Source organism: Antechinus flavipes, chromosome 2, assembly GCF_016432865.1.
Source record: "Antechinus flavipes isolate AdamAnt ecotype Samford, QLD, Australia chromosome 2, AdamAnt_v2, whole genome shotgun sequence".
Taxonomy (NCBI): domain Eukaryota; kingdom Metazoa; phylum Chordata; class Mammalia; order Dasyuromorphia; family Dasyuridae; genus Antechinus; species Antechinus flavipes.
In genome coordinates, this window is record NC_067399.1 from 94636964 (window position 1) to 94660041 (window position 23078).

General features: G+C 32.8%; 1 protein-coding gene across 3 annotated transcripts in view; it reads left to right on the forward strand.

Moving 5' to 3' along the window:
- The window catches only part of PPP1R21 (protein phosphatase 1 regulatory subunit 21), a 144326-nt gene that overhangs the window by 58889 nt on the left and 62359 nt on the right, over positions 1–23078 (forward strand). For all 3 annotated transcript variants that reach the window (XM_051975235.1, XM_051975238.1, XM_051975236.1), the window contains exons 16-20: positions 666–758; positions 6361–6609; positions 14180–14212; positions 16642–16758; positions 20296–20394. In XM_051975235.1, coding sequence (XP_051831195.1) covers positions 666–758; positions 6361–6609; positions 14180–14212; positions 16642–16758; positions 20296–20394 — 591 coding nt within the window. The remainder of the gene's footprint in view (positions 1–665; positions 759–6360; positions 6610–14179; positions 14213–16641; positions 16759–20295; positions 20395–23078) is intronic.

The window sequence follows — 23078 nt, forward strand, 5'->3', positions numbered from 1 at the left end:
TAGAGTTTTATTAGAGCTCCTTTTATTGTTAGCCTATCATTGAAAGAGTCCATCTAGTCCTACCCTCTCATTTTAGAGTAAGGAAAACTGAAGCGCAAGAAGTTTAGTGATTTTCCTGTAGTCACACAGGAGTTATATATGAGAGGCAGGATTTTAAACTCAGTTCCTCTAACTCCAGAGCTAGTGCTCTTTTCACATTCCCATGGCCCCTTCCAGATAAAGAAACTAAAATTCAGAAGGAAACTAAAATTACTTGCTGCTATTCTTATAGTTAGGAAGTGTTAGACCTTAGATTCTAACCCTGATCCTGAGACTCCAAGACCAGTACCATTTCTACCAGATTATTATTTAAAATCAAAGGGGGGAAAAAAGAATATATTTCCAGAATGTTTCAGGAACATTTATGTTCTATATCATTTAGATTCAACACATTTCTTTTTGATAGTGGGTCAGGATAAGGACAGATTCAATTTGACAAAGTCTTAACGAGTAAATTAACCCCTTTAACTTCAAGAAGTACCTGACATTCTCAACCCCAGAATGGGTGACCTGAAATTATATAACATTTAGTACCCCTGTTTGTACATGTAGCATGAGAGAGACTAGAAAAAATGCTTCTCAACTTCTCCTTCTGCCCTTACTTGTTGGTGATGACTTTACTGCAGCCCTGTTTGGAGTCGGTGCCTTATGAAGAAGCTCTGGCCAATCGTCGTATCCTTTTGAGTTCCACGGAAAGTAGAGAAGGTCTTGCACAACAGGTATGGAATCTCTAACATTAGTGATAGGAAAATCAAAGTATTGATTTTATACAGTGACCTTTTAAAAGAGTATATAGACATATAGGCATGTTTAATGTTATAAGCGGGAGGGAGATAGATGGCACATAGTAGACAGAGTGCTTGGCCTGGAGGTAAAAAGACATGAGTTCAAATTCTTGTTCTTATACTAGCTGTGTGATCCTGCTCTGGGCAAGCCACTTAACCACTGTTTGCATTAGTTTCCTCTCTTACAAAATAGAGTTTAAAAACAGTACCACCTCTGAGAATTTTTGTGAGGATCAAATAAGATAACTATAAGTACCTGGCACATAATAGGTATTATATAATTATTAGCTGCTATTATTGTTATTGTTAGTTTTATTAAATATGGAGGATCATTTCTGAAGGATAGTCAAATAAAAAAACATTTTTTTCATATAACTTCTGAGTTTATACTAATTGTTACATTCTTTAATGATTGTATATTTGAGTATAGTTTTCAATTTCGTGGAGAAGAAAAAGAGGAATTATTCATTTTTTGGAATGAACTTTTTTTACTCAATCCTGTCTATCCTGTCTATTGGTTTTCATTTTGTATTCCATTTAAAAAATTGTTATAGGCATAAAGTATTGCTTAATATGTTAAATAGTATTTTGATTCAATTGATGACTTTAAAGACATTATTTAGTCTTTAGTCCTGATTATTGATACTTTATGTAGGTTGTAGAACTAGAAAACTTTCAAGTATCAATATGGTTGTAAACATTTTGGATTATTTTCATCTCCTGACTCAGCAGAACACTATTTCATTTTCTGTCTTTAATTGGTCACTTTTTTTTTTTTAGTTAATATTACTGAAGTGGTTCCAGAGACATACTGATTTAAGATATGTTACAAATGTATTTGTTTTGTGATATCTGCAGATTGTTATCATTGCAGAATAAAATATACAACATGGGATAACCTACTGTATAAGTATTCATCATTTTACACTAAAACCTTCAATTTCAATTTTGTTTATTGCTGTATTAAATTTACAGATTTAAAATAATCAGCAGAATTAATTTTTAAAAAATATTTTATTTTATTTTATAATAACTTTATATTGACAGAATCCATGCCAGGGTAATTTTTTTACAACATTATCCCTTGCACTCACTTCTGTTCCGATTTTTCCCCTCCCTCCCTCCACCCTCTCCCCTAGATGGCAAGCAGTCCAATATATGTTAGATATGTTGCAGTATATCCTAGATACAATATATGTTTGCAGAACCGAACAGTTCTCTTGTTGCACAGGGAGAATTGGATTCAGAAGGTAAAAATAACCCGGGAAGAAAAACAAAAATGCAAATAGTTCACATTCATTTCCCAGTGTTCTTTCTTTGGATGTAGCTACTTCTGTCCATCATTTATCAGTTGAAACTGAGTTAGGTCTCTTTGTCAAAGAAATCCACTTCCATCAGAATACATCCTCATACAATATCATTGTTGAAGTGTATAATGATCTCCTGGTTCTGCTCATTTCACTTAGCATCAGTTCATGTAAGTCTCTCCAAGCCTCTCTGTATTCATACTGCTAGTCATTTCTTTCAGAACAATAATATTCCATAACATTCATATGCCACAATTTACCCAGCCATTCTCCAATTGATGGGCTTCTATTCAATTTCCAGTTTCTAGCCACTATAAACAGGGCTGCCACAAACATTTTGGCACATACAAGTCCCTTTCCCTTTTTTATATCCTTTTTATCCTTTTTGGGATATAAGCCCAGAAGTAACACTGCTAGATCAAAGGGTATGCACAGTTTGATAACTTTTTGGGCATAATTCCAGATCGCTCTCCAGAATGATTGGATTCATTCACAACTCCACCAACAATGCATCAGTGTCCCAGTTTTCCTGCATCTCCTCCAACATTCATCATTATTTTTTCCTGTTATCTTAGCCAATCTGACAGGTGTGTAGTGGTATCTCAGAGTTGTCTTAATTTGCATTTCTCTGATCAATAGTGATTTGGAACACTCTTTCATATGAGTGGTAATAGTTTCAATTTCATCATATGAAAATTGTTCATATCCTTTGACCATTTATCAATTGGAGAATGGCTTGATTTCTTATAAATTAGGGTCAGTTCTCTATATATTTTGGAAATGAGGCCTTTATCAGAACCTTTAACTGTAAAGATGTTTTCCCAGTTTGTTGCTTCCCTTCTAATCTTGTTTGCATTAGTTTTGTTTGTACAAAGGCTTTTTAATTTGATATAATCAAAATTTTCTATTTTGTGATCAGTAATGGTCTCTAGTTCATCTTTGGTCACAAATTTCTTTCTCCTCCACAAGTCTGAGAGATAAACTATCCTATATTCCTCTAATTTATTTATAATCTCTTCTTTATGCCTAGGTCATGAACCCATTTTGATCTTATCTTGGTATATGGTGTTAAGTGTGGGTCCATGCCTAATCAGCAGAATTAATTTTGGACCCAAACAATACAGGGTAGAATTATTATTATTATTATTAGTTTTATTTATTTTTTTTTTGGTAAGGCAATTGAGGCTAAGTGACTTGCCTAGGGACATAGCTAGGAAGAATAGTTAAGTGTCAGACCAGATTTGAACTCAGATCTTCCTTTCTTCAGGGGTAGTACTCTATCCACTGCACTATCTAGTTGCCCCACAGTGTAGAATTCTTTGTTTATTTCTGTTTTTTTTTTTTTTTCCCAAGTCAATATGCATTTATTGAGCACTGTGTGTCATGCAATTTACTAAGTCTTAGGGATTTTTTAAAATTAAATTTATTTTATTTGAAAAAATAGAGAAGAAAAAAAAAGAAAAACAGAAAAGGAATACAAAACAAAGTTAAGCAAAACAAAAGAGAACATTATCATGTGCCCGACTGAACTTCAGGGAGAATTAAAATATATATAATAACAAATATAAGTTCAAGAAAGTAAATACATATTAGTAGAAGAAATTATAATCATGAGTATCCATCTTTTCTTTACTTCTTTGTAAATTGTTCTTTTGTTTTCTGCTGTGCATCTTTTTTACTTTATCCTTTTTGCCCCCTTTCATTCTCCTTCCATCCTCAAGCAAGCTATAGTTAAGAAAGGATATATTTAGATACATACATATACACATATACATATACACATATTCCCACACATAGGCACATTCATCTCTTTCCTATTTCTGTTGACTCTGCTTTAATTCTGCTCTTGACTTGCCTTGCTCTTACTTAACCTTCCCGCCACCCCTGGATCCTTTCCTTGTCTTCTTCCCACACCCTTTGCTTCCCTGTCCACCCATCCCTCCTCTCTTATTTTTTTTTTTTACAAATTTTGGAGGGTGCTATGCTCTTGATATATATATGTAGTGTTAGCTATTGAATCCATTCCTGATGTAAGTTTTCAGAATTAGGAGCCCTCATCCCCCCTCTAATGAGTCTGTATCTAGTCTTCCTCTGCCCCTCATTTGTATAACATGATTACTATTTTTACCTTCCTATTATTGATGTGAATCTTAAACATATAATATACATATATAAAAAACCAAATTTTTGTCCATATTTAAACAGTTTGTCAATGTTAAATTCCTTAAAATTGATCTTTGATATTGACTCTTATGTTAAATTTTCTGTTAAGTTCGGTTTTAGTTGTTAGATAGTCCTACAAATCTGCAAGTTCATTGAAGGTCCATTTTTTCTCAATGAAAATTATAGATAATTTTGCTGGATAGGATATTTTTGGCTGCAGGCCTAGTTCTTTTGATTGTTAGTAGATATGATTCTAGGACCTGTAGTCTTTTATTGTAGCTCCTGCTAAGTCTTGTACAATTGTAATTGTAGCTTTGGTGTATTTGAATTATTATTATTTTTTTGTTTGTTTCTTTGCAAAATTTTCTCTTTGATATGGGGATTTCAAAATTTGGTAATAATATTCCTATGTGTTTTTCACAAAATATCTCTTTGAGATGGTTATTGGGTGGATTTTTTCTATTTCTACTTTGCCCTCATGTTTTATCATTCCAGGACAATTTTCTTGGATTATTTCCTGCATTATTATGTCAGAGTTCTTTTTTTTTTTTTGTCATAACTTTCAGACAGTCCAATTATTCTTATGTTTTTTCTTCTTGATTTTTTTTTTCCACATCTGCTGTTTTTCAGTGTTTCAAATTTCCCATTCTTTATAATCTGTTGTGTTATTTCTTGGTCTCTCATAGCTTCAGTGGCTTCTCCTGGCCCAATTCTAATTTTCAAAGAATTATTTTCATTTTTGAGACTCTACCTCCTTTTCTAGTTGGTTAACTTTTTTTTTTCATAATCTTCTTGTTTTTCTTGGATGATTTTTCTTTTTCTTTTTACTTTTTCCTTAATATCTATCATTTGATTTTAAAATTCTTTTTTGAGTTCTTGTCCTCCTCTGAAGATGAAATCCCAGTCTTCCTCTTCCCATAATGTTTCAATGGTGAGGTTCTTTCTTCTTTATTCATTTTTTTTTAAAATAAGAGATATTAGTGTAAGCACCATTAGTCCTGGGGTGGGGGGTTAGTGCCTCAAACTTCTATCCAGCTTTCTCTTCTGACCTGGAACCCCAAACTAAGAACTCTCCCCTCCATCAAGTGCCCACAGCCAGCAGCATCCCTACCCTGCTGCCTCAGCACTCACCAGGAACTGGTTTTTTCTCATCTAGTCTCAGCAGCACAGCTGGGCCTGAATCAGTTCCCAACCAGCAGAGACTTACTTAGTCTTTGTGGACTCAATCTCCCACTCCACAAACAGACCGGGAAGTAAAAGTCTCTGTGATTTCTGCTGAGAGTTCAGCCACATACAGCTACCCCAAGAGGACCCCACTTGCTGTTTCTACAGAGCTAGCCTAGAGGTGTTTGCACTTTGGAGGGGTTAATCTCTAGCCTGGGGTCTTTCTTGGCATCTTCTTGTGTTATATCAGGAGGATCCCTTTTCTGCCCCAAGTCTTCTTGATTTTTCACCAGTGTATGTTCACTCTAAGGTGTAATTTTTTCTATTTGTGGGAGAAATTGGGAGAGCTTGAAATGAATGACTATTCCACCATCTTCCCAGAATCCTCCCAGAATTCTTAAAAGTAATTTCTAAATCTATAATAAATTTAGTTTTTGTTTACCACTCAAAATTAGACATTTAAAAAGAAAATTCAGAAATTGTTTTTTTTTCCAGTTCTTTTGGGGCTCTGGGAAAGATGATATTGTGGAGCAGTAAGACAGGCAGTTGTTGCTTTTCTTTTGGATTTTGGCCAACTTTTGAGCCATATTTTAGGCTTTTACATTTCATATAACAAAGCAAACTTAGCTAGAACTCACGTTTCAAGGGTTGTGACCTGGTTAAAAAATTAATTTGAAAAAATAAGTGGAAAAACTTCTATTAAGAGCAAAAATTTAAGTAGCAGTTTGAAAAAAAAAAAGCAATTATATTTATTTCAATGGTTTGTCCAGTAAGTCTGATTAGTTTTCTAAATATATTTGTATCTTTTGAAATAGCTTTGATTTGATCACATAAAGTCTCTAGATCTTTCAGTTTTGTTTTCATTTCATATTCAAATTAGTAATTATCTTTCAATTTTGAAGGTCCAGCAGAGTTTAGAGAAGATTGCCAAACTGGAGCAGGAGAAGGAACATTGGATGCTGGAAGCCCAGCTAGCCAAAATCAAGTTGGAAAAGGAAAACCAGAGAATGGCAGATAAGGGGAAAAATGCCAGTGGAGCCCCGCTGGTTCAGAATACCCAGGAAAATCCTGTTGTGGTGAATGCCACTGTACAAGATCAGGAAGAACCATCTGACAGGACTTGGCAAGAACCTGTTCAGAGTACCAGTCTGGTAAGGTTATTCCTTCTGTTTTGATTCTTTGATTCCCTTGTTCTTTTTATTCTCAGTAACAAAGGTCCCACCTGCCTTCCCAAGATGAACATAAAAAACCCATGCAACATACATCATGTTCTTGAAGTGAAACTCCATCTTTCCTGCAGAATTCAACCTGCTAATCAGAATGCTTTTCAAAGGGGAACAGAAAGGCATCATTATGGTGTAGTGGGCAGAGGGCAGGATGGGAAGTAGGGAGACCATGATTTGTATTCTGCCTCCCACACTTACTAGGTGTGTGGCCTGGGGCAAGTCACCTCTGAGCTTTAGTTTCCGGATTTTTATGATGCTGTTTTTGTGTGATGTCATCAATGAGGGTATTCTCTATTTGTGCAAGCTGTAAATATTCTTTTGTATCTGTGTATAAGATTTCTACAGAACTGAGTGGGGAGATGGAAAAGGCAGGCTGACATTTAAGAGGTATATCTTGACATCTCTTAATATTGAATGGCTACTACCAGGGGGATATGTGACATTCCATTGGTTTATCCTGAGCATATTTGGCCCAACCATCTTTTCTAGTCTGCATCTCTCTAATAATAGACCTAATGACACCTTAGATGCATGAGTTTTCTTTGCTTATGGTGGTCTTCTCTTCATCTTTTTTTTGCCTTTTGGGTGACTCTTAGCTTCAGTTCCTTGGTTATTGTGGCCATTCCATGTCTTATAGCCAAATATCAGCACTGGAAAATTATTGTTCTTAAACTTCTTGGCTTTTGTTTTAAGTAGGATTTTGTGACTCATTAAAAGTTCTGAAATTTCTCAAAGGAAGTCTAGATTCTTCCATTTTGGCCCTAGAATATTCCCCAAAGACAACATCTTTTCAAGATATATGTAGTTGATGGTTGGTCTCTATGGACTTTTCATCCTGTGGTATTTCATATATAGTATCATTTATAGAGACATTCTTCATTCACTTCGTTTTTCCTGTGTGAATAGTTAGGTACCCTTGTATATAGATTACTCTTTTGAGTGATTATGTATCTCATTTATAAAGTGCTGTCAGGACTTTATAATATAATGTTGTTCCCAAAGAGGAGTATCTGAAGGATCTCACCTTCTGCAGTGAGACCTTTGGTATACTTCTTCCATTAGGATAGTAAATACCTTTGACAAATATATGCCTACCATTTTTATGCGTTGCTTGATTTTGATAATCAGAACAAAGTTAACTCCTTCTAAGGAATTTTACATGGTTTTAGTATATGTGTAGAAAGCATCTCCTTTGGGGAGAGGCTTTAAGAGAATATTTGGCTTTACCAGGTCAAATGCTTTTTTTGTAGTAATAAATAGAGTAGTATCTTGTGTTTTCTGTAGTTTTCAGTCTATAACTAAAACAGTCTACAGTGAGAGATTGTAAAGATGTGATCTAATTTAGGCTATTTACTTGCAAAAGCCTCCTTGTTCTCCTTGATGCATGTGCAGATTATTCTCCTAAATATTTTGCATAATGTGAAGATAAATTTATGGTTTGGCAATTATTGTTATTTTCTCACTTAGACTTTTGATATTAATAAAGTCTAGGATTTTTTCTTACCTTTGTCATATCCTAGACTTTTTCAGCTTTGAGAATCATTCCCTCTCTATGTCTAAAATGTTCACCTTTAGCACAGATGATAAACTTGGATCTAGACTAGTTACTTGTTTTTTTAGTAATATTTCTGTACTCACATATATAGGTCCTTCAATGAAGTAAAGGAGGAAAGACTTTGTTAGAACAATTAAAAAAAAAACTTTTTGCATTTTAAAAAAGTTCTGTCTTGTTTTTTTCATCAAACTTTCTGTAACTTTGCTCCCCTCTACTGCTTCTTTGCTGTTTTATGAGGCAATGCTACTTCATAAACTTCCAGGATCATTTCTCTGTAAAGATTTTACAAATGATTTTTGTTTTTGAAATGAGACCTACATTAAACTATTAAAACGTTTATTGGCTGAGATACTTTTTAGGTTTTTTGAGCCTTCTCATTGTGGTGATTGATTTATATTGGCTAATCTTCTGGAAATGTTGAAAAAAAAATTCTGTGTTGTTGTCAATTCTTTTAAACTTGTTCTATTTTTGATATTAATAGTTTGCTTAAATAGATTGGGTTGGCATTTGCTCTATTGTACATCATGTTATCTTCTCAATTTAATTCTGATTTGTTTTGATTTTGATCTTTAAGATGCTATTTGCCTGATTGTATATAGACTCAATTGAGAAATATTCCTAAATTAGTAAATTTAGCAAATTTACTAGTATTAGTAAATTTCTGTCTATTAAAGTATAAGCAAGTGCATTTTTTTTGTTGTTATTTGGCGTTTGCTTTGTTGCTTTTTGACTTTCTTCTTGAAGAAATTATTTGTGATACGTAGTTAGAAGTTTTCAATATAATCTAAGTCTAGCTTTAATTTAATTTAATTTTAATTTAATGCTCCAGAACTAACATTTTAGTTCATATCCTTCCCTTTGCGTTGAATTAAAATATCAAAATTTATGTTGATTTTATTAAAACAGGGGTTAATTTAATTAGAACCTGTGGTTTGTGAACATATTTTCTTAATATTTTAGTAACTTGATTTCAACATAATTAGTTTATTTTGTTATCCTGTGTTTTATTTTATGCTTTAAAAAAATAAAAGGTGGTTATTAAATAAAAGAGGTGAAGGATCTCTTATTTAGTATAGGTATAATCAAGTTCTTTATAGAATTTCCTTATTTCCACATTTTTTGCCACAAATATCAATCTATAAGCAATGACTGTTTTCGTAAGTCTTTTTTTTCCAAATGCTTATCCATCTGTATAGCAAGAGATTACGTTTACTATGAAATAATGTTGTTGCTTTTGAATGCACAATAAAACTAACTATACAGTTCATTTATTTGACTCTCCTAGAGAACCTGGGAGATATCCTATTTCCCCATTCTTTATTCTTTCTATCTTCTGGTTTCATTTATAGAAAGAATGTTAAGATTAATATGATTCATTCCTTCTTGTAGCATGTCATTTAGTCACTGGGACAAGGATCTTACATTTATAATGCAACTACTGAAATTTGGGTTTAGAGATCATTTAAACTTACATAATTCTTAGCATCTTCTGCACTTTTTTCTGCCACCATCATTGTTGAAGTAGAAGGAAGTTGCAGAAAGCTCAAGGCTATGTTATAGTTTTCTTTGTTTATTGAGTTGCCATAGTCAGCCTGCTGGTGGTGAGCCTGTCTTCTCTGTTCTTAGACTGGTTCTTAAAAAAAAAAAAAAAATGCCACTTCTTGTTAGTATAATATTTGAAATCTGTACAGTAAAGAGGCACCTCCATGGCACAGTGATGGATCAGAATTGACTTTGAGATAATAGATATACTCGTAAATCATTAAATACATTTTATATAAATAGCTAAATAAGCCATCATCTTTTTGCTTAATTATACTTGTCTCAAATGTAACAAATTCATCCAATCCATGTGGGAATCATACTCAGTTCAACTGTGGGAATGATTTATAATAGCTCGTAACATGTATAACATATATATAAATAATGTGGTATATGTTATTATGTTAACATGTTATATATTAATATAACATTAATATATAGTATTTAATAATATATCATAATAATATATTTAGATAATTTTGAACACATATTAGAGGTGCAGTATATCATAGTAGATCAAGGGCAAGCCTGCCAAGTCAGGAAGATCTGGTATTTAAGTCCTGCTTCTGACAGGTATTAACCATGTGCCCATAAATTCATTCACACACACACACACACACACATATATATTATATATACATACAATTTCACTTTGCCAAAACCTGTATGTGTACGTGTCAGAATCAGGCATTGCATTCAGGTCTTCCTTTTTTTTAAAATTTAAACTTTATTTAAATTTTTATTTTCACATTCCTCCTTTCCCTGCCTACTCCATTCATTGAGAAGGTAAAACTGTACATATACAATCATATAAAACATATTTCACATTATAGCCATGTCCTGAAAGAAAAATGAAGAAAGGAGGAAAAACATGTTTCAGGCTATACTCCATACTCATCAGTTCTCTATTTAGAGCATTTTATATTATGAATTTTTGGCGTTGTGATGGATCATTTTGATCAGAGTTAATAAGTCTTTCACAGTTTATTTTTCTTGCAACATTGTTGTTACTATACAGATTTTTCCCATTTTTCCTACTTCACTTTGCCTCAGTTCATATAGATCTTTTCTGGTTTTCTGAAACTATTTTGATCATCATTTGTTATACACAGTATTATGTTGATATGTTATAGAGCTATTTTCCCAACTGATGGACATCGCGTCAGTTTCTAATTCTTTGATAACACAAAAAGAGCTGCTATAAATATTTTTGTGTATATGGGTCTTTTTCTTTTTTTTCCTTTTTTTTTTTTTTTTTTTTTAATCTTCTTGGGGTACAAGCCTACTAGTGGTATTGCTGAATCAAAGGGTCGGCATAGTATCATTGCCCTTTGGATGTATATGCAAATTGTCTTCTAGAACAGCAGGATTAATTCACAGATCTACCAATAATGCCTTAATGTAATTATTTTCATATATTCCCTCTAGCATTTGTCATTTTCTTTGTCTGTTACTTTAGCCAATCTGATGTGTATAAGACAGTATCTTAAAGTTGTTTTAATCTACATTTCTCCAGTTATTAGTGATTTAGAGTATTTTTTCATATGACTTAATAGTTTTGATTTCTTCCTCTAAGAACTGCCTATCAATCTTTTGACCATCAATTTAAAATTGGCTGTTATTTTTTATAAATTTGGTTCAGTTCCGAGCCAAGTATTTGAGAAATGTAAGCTTTACTTGGTAAATTTGATACAAAAATTTCCCGTTTCCTGCTTTTCTTCTAATTTTAGCTTCATTGTTTTTGGTTTGGGCAAAAAACTTTAATTTTATTTAATAAAATATCCACTATACCTCCTGTGACCCTCTATATCTTGTTTGGTCATGAACTTATCCCCTATCTATATTTCTTTTTTTTGTTTTTTGCTTTTGGTGAAGCAGTTGGGGTTATGTGACTTGCCCAGGGCCACACAGCTAGTAAGAATTAAGTGCCTAAGACTGGATTTGAAGTCAGGTACTCCTCAGAGCCAGTGCTCTATATGCTATACCATGTAGCTGTTCCATCCTGTCTATGCTTCTGACAGGTAATTTCCTCTATGCTCTCCTAATTTGCTTATGATATCTTCATGTCTAAATCATGTACTCATTTTGAGCTTATCTTCCTTTATGATATAATATGATGGTCCATGTATAGTTTCTGCCAGTCTGCTCTTTAGTTTTTGTCAGAGAGTTTTTGCTGGGAGCTCTGCCATTCAATTCTTTTGTATTTGGAAATTATGACCCGTATATTTTTTCACCAGTAAACTAGATTTGATACCCAGTGGTTAAATGGGTTGCTCCATTTAAGACTAGGATATATAGTCTTTTTGAATAAAAGCATTTATAATTGCTAACATTTACATTGTATTTTAAGGTTTGCTTAGGATTTCATTCTTTTCTCAGTTGAGGCAAAGTAGATTGTAGTGATTAGAGTGCTAAGCCTAGAGTCAAGAAGACCTGAGTTCAAATGTTGCTTTAGCTTTAATAGCCCTGGTCAAGTCATTTAACCTTTGATTATCTAAATTTTCTCATCTGATTACCTAACTAAAATGGAGATAACAAAAGCACCTACCTATCATAGTTGTTGTGAGGATAAAAATAAATATTTATAAAGTATTTTGCCGACTTGAAGCATGATTATAAATTATCATTCAGATAATAAGTATTTAAGGTAGGGATTGAATTGTTTTCCTAATTTTTCTTCCATACCTCTGGAGAACAGATAGGTATAATATCTTAATGGTCTACAAAGAGCTTAGCTCAAAATATCACTGCTAGAAAGTAGTAAAGGTGTTATTCCCATTTTTCAAGTGAGCAAATTGAGGCCCAGAACCAGCAAACTGACCCTTTTTAGTTCTACTTTTTTAATGCTTCCTAATCTGAATTTATAATTATATGAATACTAATTTATTACATATATATTTATAGTAGATGATTCTATATTGGAAATGAATGTTCAGCATGCCATTTAAAAACTTTAAAAAATTGTTTTTGTTTCTGGAGGCAAGTTTGTGTCTAGTTTAAAATACAAGGTTGATTAATGTGAGCTCTTCATTTTAATATTAGCAGAAGAGGGCTCTAATGTTGAGCTCATGGAGTCTATACAAATGAAAAGACATTAGAAAAGATGGAGGGTGGGAGATGACAGAGGAAATAAAATTTCATAATCTATCCCCCCATAGAATATACCAAAAGAAATATTTTAAATTGTTTCTCTTAGTGAAATTTACAGTTTTTGAAAGTACAGCATAATTTATTATCAATAATGGTAGTAAAAGATATCAGTTGATGAAGAAAATTTGTGGACCTTTCCAGACCTTTATTTTCCTCAATTATTGTTACGTTAGAATTAAAATACATTTTAAAAATGTAATCCCATTTATCATGACTAATTTCAATTTACATAAATAACACTCTTTTGAAGAGTGTTTCTCAAATCTAGAGTCAAATGGAAAATGAGAAAGAGAAAGAAATGCTGGCAGGGGCTGGGAGGGGCAGAGAGAGAAACATAACTTGCCCATGACATCCCTATTTAAATATGTATTTTAAAATATATGACTAAATTAATTGATATCTTCCTGTAAACTTTTTCTAACTGAAAGAGAAAATTAATTGAAGCTACTGTTTCAGACATTACTTGTACAAATAATTTTTTTTTTAATTTACAGAAATTTCTTTAGATTTGAAATACACTTTCATTATGAAGAATGCTCTTAATTCACTAATTATAACTGTCTTCTTTTGAAATCTTAAATTAACAATCTTTCCAGACCAGAATTAAGAAACATCAATATGTTTAAAACTGCACTTTAATTTTTATTAATGTAAACCTTACAGAAACTGATATCTGTATTATATTGGTTTCAAATGAATACTGTGAAACTGTTGTTGCTTTTTTTCTTCTGTTCTTTATCGTGAGCTCTTGTCTGGAGACTTTGTTGCTGATGTTTTTGGTTCACCAGTGTTTACTATGATACTTACTATAGAATAAACATTCCTATTATTTCTTTTCTTTAGATATAGCAAGCATATAAAAAATGATAGGAGTTGGGAGCCAAGAAACTGAACTTGGCCTTTTTTCCTTCTTATAAAAGAATAGTAATTTAGTATAATGTCATTTGAAAAATTTGAAAAATCTTATACTGAGAGCATTTTGATAGATAGTTAAAAGTCACTGTTTATTCCCTGCTGAGTGTGTTATGGCAATAAATGTCAATGTATGTAATTGCCTGTAGGCAAAAGCATCCTCAGTACTGAAAAAGAATCCAAGGGAAATCTTATTCTGATCTTAATGCCTAATAAGAAACTCTAAACACAAGTTGAAGTTGAAAACATTCCATCCATACAAAGTATTGTGCAATGAGTTCTTAATGAAAAAATTGTAGCTTATTCTGAATAATTTTTTCTTCTCTTGTATTCTAGGTTGGAATGTTGGTGAAGACATCAGACAGTGAGGTACTGTGTAGTTGACAACTCTTACATTTTTCTAAGCTAATATCCAGCAGCATTTTTATGTAAATCAATTCCTTGAAATTCTTAATCTTCATCTCATTTCATTTTTATTGAAGATTCTTATAAATGGAAAACAAGTTTTCTTTTTTCAGTGATGATTCTTAAGTTTTCCCCTTTCAATTCAGTTTTAACTGTCAGTGACAAATTACAACTCTGTTTGAAATTATCTTGTTAAATGATTTGAATTAGCAATGTAGCAAGTTAGACTCTTCCATAAACTCACAAGCTTGGTATAGGAGACAAACAACTATATTCATTAGTTATCTTGCTCATTTCTTTCTGGTACATGATACTTGAAATTCACAATGAAAAATCAGTAAAATCTTTCAGGGCATTGATAAGCAACATATTTATTGTCTCTTGACAAGATTATACAAAGAGTTTAAACCAATGTGCCCTGGTCAAATAAATTTACTACATATTTGAAATTTTTATTTTAACATATCCTTAGAAATTATCATTAAAATATGTGTTTCATTTCATTTTACTACTAGTCTTTGTTCTCCAATGAAAATAGTAGACTGATTATATATTTCATATCGACAAAGTCTTGGAATGCTGTTACAAGGCTGTTCAGGATAAACTTTGACCAGCCTCTTGCTTTTTAAGTTAACCAAAAAGTTTGTATCTATCAGCTTTAGATGTTATGAACCATGAAACTCTTGATTACTGAATGGAGAAATAACTAGTTGGATATGAAAAGCTTTTAAGGTATTTCTGAACATTGTATCTCTTTTGAGATTTTGAGAAAACCTATATGAGATTTTTCCTTTGAAAATCCAGCAGAATGAATTTATGAAATGGGATCACTACTACTATAAGTAGTAGGATCATGTAATTTTTAGGCTGATTAAACAGTCACCCTAGTGATTAAACAAACACCCTATGTCTAATCATTGATCTCATTTTATAGATGAGGTTACTCCAATTGGGAACATTTTCAACATTTCAAATATAAAGTAGAAAGTGGTTCCTTCCATATTTTCTGTGTCCTACCTAGTGAGAAACACCATACTCTTATCTTGAATTCTGCTTTTATTTTTCCCTTTTGCCCTTTCATTGCCTGGGAAAGCTTTCCAGGGACCTAAAACAGAGTTCTTATGGTCTCATTAAAACTTTTTCAGTATGTATGTGATGTGGCAGTGTTATCTATAGGAACAATTATAGTATACTCCTTTCTGTTGATATTTCTTTTTTTTTTTTTTTTCTTGCTGAGGCAATTGGGATTAAGTGACTTGCCCTGGGTCACAGAGTTAGGAAGTGTTAAGTGTCTGCGACTAAATTTGAATTTAGGCCCTCCTGACTTCAGGGCTGGTGCTCAATCCACTGTACCACCTAGCTGCATCTCTGTTGATATTTGTTAATCTAAATGATCTCCATGCTCCATATAAGAAAATGCTTCTAACAGTTGTCCAATTACTGGACAGAAGGTAGCTATCAAGTATATTAGAGAGGTTTATTCTTTAGACATGGATTTGATTTAAGATTTGACTTTAAAATTTTTTGATTTTTTGGGGGGCCTCATTTCTCTAACAGGTTTATCCATGGCACTTTCCCCTCATTCCCACATATAAGTATAGAATTGTGACAACTTTTTCTTCACTTTTCACAGAGGCCCTCTCTATAGCATGAGCTTGTATAATGAACTCTTTCCACACAAATCCCTGCTGAATTGCTGTACAAGGGTTATTAGTTTTCATCTTGTAAAAATTGGACTCATTTGCACAGTGCCTTGTATTCAGTGAACATGTGATAAATATTTGATGATGACATAAAGTAAATTAATCCTGATACTTGTGCTTTGGGCATGATTTGTCTTTTCTTTGTTCAAGGTTATGTCTGAAATGTTTAGTTTTTTCAGCATTGTATGAACCACGGCTAGACTTTATGCTAATTTTTGTGTTAATGAATGAATGCCTTATAATAAAAATTGCCAAAATATGTCTTGTTAGATAAGCAATCAGATTTTGGAATTTGAGTTAGTATTTAATTGTGCTGTAGTATACTAAGTTTTTCCAAATGGAAAAGAACATTGCTTATAAAGATTAAATAAGGTAATCTACATTTCTTTCTGATAAGTTTCTTAGGAGCAGGTAAAGCTATTGAAACATTCAGCTTTCTTGCTTCTTTGCCTCTGATTATAATTATATTTCAAGACAGAAAGCAGGATAATGGATACTGGACAGTTTAAGTTTATTTAGCTTGTCCGTTCTTTTCTGATTGGATTGCTGAAGTTTCTTTAAGGGGTAGGAAAACTGGTTTGCTACTGAGTATTAAATCCAATTGCAGATTGAAGAGATATATTTTCTTTCTTTCACTGAACATAGAATGTCTTTTTTCTTTTGTTATTTGCCATGTTCTTTTTCCTCCAGGTTCCAGATGTTGAATCCCGTGAGGATTTAATAAAAAATCATTATATGGCAAGGATAGTGGAGCTTACATCCCAGCTTCAGTTGGCTGATAGCAAATCGGTGCATTTTCATGCTGAGGTAAGTTGCTCATGATGGGATCTTTTGTTATTTCCAAGTCTTATAGGATTTTGCTTTTTCAGACACAGTTAATGAGTGAGACATTAAAGTGAAAAGTTGTATATTCTACAATGACTTAGATATATTATAGTTTGTGACTGCCTATCTCACATTCCAAACAGCTAATTCTGTACTTCAGGTTAGGGACTATCTTTGGTTTTATGATTTAAGAGACTGATATATCCTCAACTTTTTCAATGAACATTTTGCAGTTTTATAATGTGAATAATTTAGCATTACAAATTATATATAGATGGATAACAATGGAAAGACTAGCAGTGATTTTTATAGGACATTTATGTAGACTGTTTTCAAAACAAAATCAAAACACTTTAAAAGAAGCTTAGGTTTTTATTTACCATTAAAACTAAGAAAACACCTAGAAATGTGGAACCTGTGAAAAATGTGGAATTATGGACATTTAACATAATAATTCCAGGAAATATTAGGAAAAATCTAGTCCTTAAAAATGTTTTAATTCCTTTCTTTTTAACAAAAATAAAAGTGTACATCACACACACACACACACACACACACACACACAATAATTGAAAAATTATCCCTTGCCTATCTCATTTCTAACTTCCGAAGATAACTACTCTTTTCCACTCCACTTATAGAAGTTTTAGCCATTAGTTGAGAGAAGTTGGGGAAATGGACTTGGAAGGTGTGTATAAAAGTAGTGGCATCCAAACTGCAGTGGGCTTTGCTTTCATGCCTTCTTTCTTGCCCTTCCCTTTCCCCTTGAATCACCTGTCTCCAAACTCAGGTGCCTAATAATGTCCACTATACTTAAATTGCCCTGTGGATACAAGTAAAAGAAGGGGGAAAAAAAAAGACAATTCTTGCCTTTAAGGAGCTTACATTCTAATGAGAGGAATGTAGCTTATAAAAGGCAGTTAGGAAGGGGATCTGGAGAATGGGTTTGGAATAAATCTGTTGAAGCTGAGGTAGAAAGGTCTGGAGAGTGAGAAGTGGATCCAGGACTGATGTAAGCACGACCTGACTAGGAAGCAGTGTTAAAAGTACATTAGTTGTATTCACATCGTAGCACCTTACCCATACTAGGTTTTTAATAAATGCCTATTGAATATTTTTATTAAGTATATTAATTATATTGAACTATACTTAGCAGGGTTTATTGTGAAGATAGTGCTTTATAAGATTGGGACTAATAATAAACCTGCATACTAGTAATTTACTGTTTGTTAAAAAAAAAAAAAAAAAAGAGATATAGTTTAATGTTAATATGATAGTATCATTGTCCATTTATATGACCATTTAAAAGTTGCTTTTAGCAGCTACACCCAAAGAAAGAACACTGGGAAACGAATGTGAACTATCTGCATTTTTGTTTTTCTTCCCGGGTTATTTATACCTTCTGAATCCAATTCTCCCTATGCAACAAGAGAACTGTTCGGTTCTGCAAACATATATTGTATCTAGGATATACTGCAACATATCCAACATATAAAGGACTGCTTGCCATCTAGGGGAGGGGGTGGAGGGAGGGGAAAAAAATCGGAACAGAAACGAGTGCAAGGGATAATGTTGTTAAAAAAATTATCCTGGCATGGATTCTGTCAATATAAAGTAATTATTAAATAAAAATTAAAAAAAAAAAAAAGGACTTATGCTTTAGGACATCTGCAAGTGATCCTGCTGGAACAATTTGAAATGTAATTAGAAAATGTTTTATAAAATAAATAAAAATACAATCCAACATTAAAAAAAAAATAAAAGTTGCTTTTAGATATTATGCTCATTATATATTTTTATTTTACTTTTGGGTTCTTCACTTTGCTTCACTTCATAGAGGTCTTCCTGTGTTTTTTTAAATTCTTCACATATCCTCTCTATTCATTTACTGTATTTTTTTTCTATCTAAGGTCATTTGTAGGTTATAGAATTTAATCTTGTAGTATTTTTTAAGGCTTTAATAGCAATTGATGAGAAAAGATATATTAGAACCTTGCTTTATTTGTGCTTTTGTATATTCTTTGCTTAAGAAGTCAGTGGATTGTGGAGGAGTCGGGAATGAAGAAATTATATGGACTTATGGATAAAAGTTGATTGACTTTGTTCTTTTCCTGGTACTTTAAGTGACAACTATAGTGACTAAGCTGGTAAACTGTTCAGAATGTGGAATAGAGAAAGAAGCTTCACTTCTTTTCACTGAATGGGAAGAAACTTTTGCTATTGAACTCCTAAAATATTTTTTAACAGTTGAATATGGCTGTGGTATAAACATTTTAGAAATCTCTCTAGTGTTGCCTTATTTTATAAAGTATTGACTTCTTATAGATTTTTGTTAGTATGATTAGTCTGAACATCTAGGTACCAGTACTGAATCTTAATGTGGTTCATATGGAATTTCTTTATTGGCTTCCTTGGTTTTATCAGAAAATTTTGGAAGGAAGTTGATTAAGTTTCGTACTCAGATTTATAGTTTGCCTTTTAATAATGTGGCCTGTTTGAAGTAGTAGTATATTAGAATTTTATATCCATCTCCTTTTTTTAAACAAATATAATTCCAGCTCTGAAAGAAAAGGATAGACATCTTGAATGTCATGACTACTTTTTCATGTATATAATATGTATATGTTTATATGCATGTATATTCATGTATGTAATTGATTAACTGATGGGATTGTTGAAAACATTGCTCGTGTAATTTGGATAGAAATTAAAGAAAAAGTACTTAATGTCTCATGCACTATCTTACATGATTAGAAACTTTTAATAGTCTTAGATATATCTGCTTGCCTTGTTCAACCATGATAAGCAACAAATAGTACATACTGAGTAATTAATAGAAACCACAGATGTCATTTGTAACTACTTAGAAGTGGCAAAAGCACCAACAACTTTACCATTTGAGTTGGCTGATAAACTTTTCCCACTCTTCCGGGAAAATACATAATGTTCTGTTAGTCATTCAAAATCCTTGATAACCTAATCCCATCTTCTTACACATTGCTCCTTAACATACACTCTTAATTTATTGTCCCTGACCTAACTAATCCATGAACACTCCATTTCCCAGTTTCAGATAATCTCTGATTCTTCTTCCTTTTGGAATGTTCTCCCTCCTTCACTCTGACTACTGACTTCCTTGGCTTCCGTTAAGTCCCAATTAAAGTCTCACCTCCCATAGGAAGACTTTCCCCAACCTCTCTGATTTCTGGTACCTTCCTTTGGTTAATTATTTCCTGTTTATCCTTTGCATAACTTGCTGTGTATCTATTTGTTTGCATGTTGCCTCTACCATTAGATTGTAACCTCCTTGAAAGCAGAGAATGTCTTTTGTCTCTCTTTTGTATTCCTACTGCTTAGCACAGTGTCTGGCACAGAATAGTAATATTTATGGAATGAATTGAGCTTTATTTGAAAATAGCTTTTGCATTTGAATTTTTGTTGTCAAATTTTGCCTTAAATTGAAATGAATTACAGAGAACCTTTTTTCTTGTGCTGACATAATGTTTTCTAAATTGACAGTGCCGAGCACTCTCCAAAAGATTATCTTTAGCAGAAAAGTCTAAAGAATCATTGAATGAAGAAATGAAATTAGCTAGTCAGAACCTTAGCAGACTGCAGGTAAGTTCAGAAATGTTAATAAAGTAATTTAAATCTATTTTCTATTGGGTTTTCTTGGGCAGAAAAATCAATTTTTTGTTATCAAGAATGGTGACAGTGCTTTTAAAAGTACTTATTTAGAGCAGGACCAGGAGATCATTATATACTTCAACAACAATACTAGATGATGATCAATTCTGATGGACCTGGCCATCTTCAGCAATGAGATGAACCAGATCAGTTCCAATGGAGCAATAATGAACTGAACCAGCTACACCCAGCGAAAGAACTCTGGGAGATGACTAAGAACCATTACATTGAATTCCCAATCCCTATATTTTTGTGCCCGCCTGCATTTTTGATTTCCTTCAGAGGCTAATTGTACAATACTTCAGAGTCCGATTCTTTTTGTACAGCAATATAACGGTTTGGACATATATAATTATTTTGTATTTAATTTATACTTTAACGTATTTAACATGTATTGATCATCCTGTCATCTAGGGGAGGGGTGGGGGGAAGGAGGGGAAAAATTGGAACAAAAGGTTTGGCAATTGTCAATGCTGTAAAATTACCCATGCATATAACTTGTAAATAAAAAGCTATTAAAATTTTTTAAAAAGTACTTATTTAGTAACTCATTTCCAGATGGTTTGAATTAAATAACGTTCAAATAAACGTTAAGATTGCGTTTTTTGTTCCTCTGATAGCATTTTACTTTAATAATATCTAATAGGCTAGACTTTGACTTTGTTTCTCTGCCCCACATAAATATTTGGTGAGTTGGCAAATGAGATTATTCTGTGCTATTAATCTGCATTTTCTTCTTTCCCATCCTCCCTGATCAACAGTATCTATCTTCTGCTGAAAGTTCACTCCTGCTACAAAAATACTTCCCTCAAAACAGTCAAATCTAAAGTCCTTACTATTTATTAGCTTTCTTACTTGTATTAAAGCTTTGTCTTCATTAAGCATCTATTAAAATGAAAATATTATTCAATACCCAGGCTAGTGTGTTTTGCATTTAGAAGGTGATTAATATTTGTTGAATGGAGTTCTCTTATTGAGAACAGTTTGGTGTTTATTTAGTGCCAATTCCCTTTGACTAGGGAAAAACTAGGTGATAAGGAAAGCAGTCGTGAATCAGGGAAGCAGAAGGGAACAATGAGGGTGTTGTCAGAGAGAGACACCTCAAATTGGCCTATATTTACAAAAACATACCTTTTTTAAAATTAAAGCTTTTTATTTACAAAGCATATGCATGGGTAATTTTTTAACATTGACCTTGCAAAACCTTTTGTTCCAAATTTTCCCCTTCTTCCTCCTACCCGCTCCCCTAGCTGGCAGGAAGTCCAGTATATGTTAAATATGTTGAAATACTTGTTGGATCCAATATATGTATATATATTTATCTTGTTGCACAAAAAAATCACATCAAGAAGGAAGAAAAAGAAAAACTGAGAAAGAAAACAAAATGCAAGCAAATAACAACAGAGAGAGTGACACTGGTTTGCTGTATTCCACGCTTTGTTCCCATGATTCTCTCTCTGGGTATAGATGGCTCTCTTCATCACTGAACAATTGGAACTGGTTTGAATCATCTCAATGTTGAAGAGAGCCACGTCCATTAAAGTTGATCATCATATAATCTTGTTGCCATGTATCACCATCTCCTGGTTCTATTCATTTCACGCAGCATCAGTTCATGTAGGTCTCTCCAAACCTCTCTGAAATCATCTTGCTGGTTGTTTCTTAAAGAACAGTAGTATTCTATAGCATTCATATACCCTAACTTGTTCAGCCCTTCCTCTACTGATGGGCATCCATTCAGTTTCCAGTTTCTTGCCACTACAAAGAGGGCTGCCAGAAACGTTTTTGCAAATGTGGGTCCCTTTCCCTCCTTTAAGATTTCTTTGGGATTATATCCCAATAGAAACATTGCTGGATCTAAGGGTATGCACAGTTTGATAACTTTTTGAGCATAGTTCCAAATTGCTCTCCAGAATGGTTGGATCCATTCACAATTCCACCAACAACTCGTCATTATCTTTTCCTTTCAGCCAATTTGACAGGTATGTAGTGGTACCTGAGAGTTGTCTTAATTTGCATTTCTCTAATCAGTAGTGATTTGGAGCACCTTTTCATGTGACTACAAATAGTTTCAATTTCTTCATCTGAAAATTGTTCATGTCCTTTGAGCATTTATCAGTTAGAGAATGGCTTGAACTACTATAAATTTGAGTCAAATCTCTATATATTTTAGAAATGAGACCTTTATTAGATCCATTGGATATAAAAATGTTTTCCCAGTTTATTGCTCCCCATTAGTTTTGTTTGTACAAAAACTTTTTAACTTAATATAATCAAAATTATCTATTTTTGATCAATAATGATCTCTAGTTCTTCTTTGGTCACAAATTCCTCCTCCACAAATCTGAGAAGTAAACTATCCTATGTTCTTCTGATTTGTTTATAAATATCATTCTTTATGTCTAGATCATGAATCCATTTTGACCTTATCTTGGTATATGGTATTAGATGTGGATCTATGCCTATTTTCTGCCATCTTAGTTTCCAGTTTTCCTAGCAGAAAAACTTATACCTTGAAAATGAGATAGAGCAAATGAATTTTTATGGTAAAACTTTAAATATTGCATTGGCAGAATTCTAAAGATTTGCTGAAAGAGATTTAAAACATTTTTTAA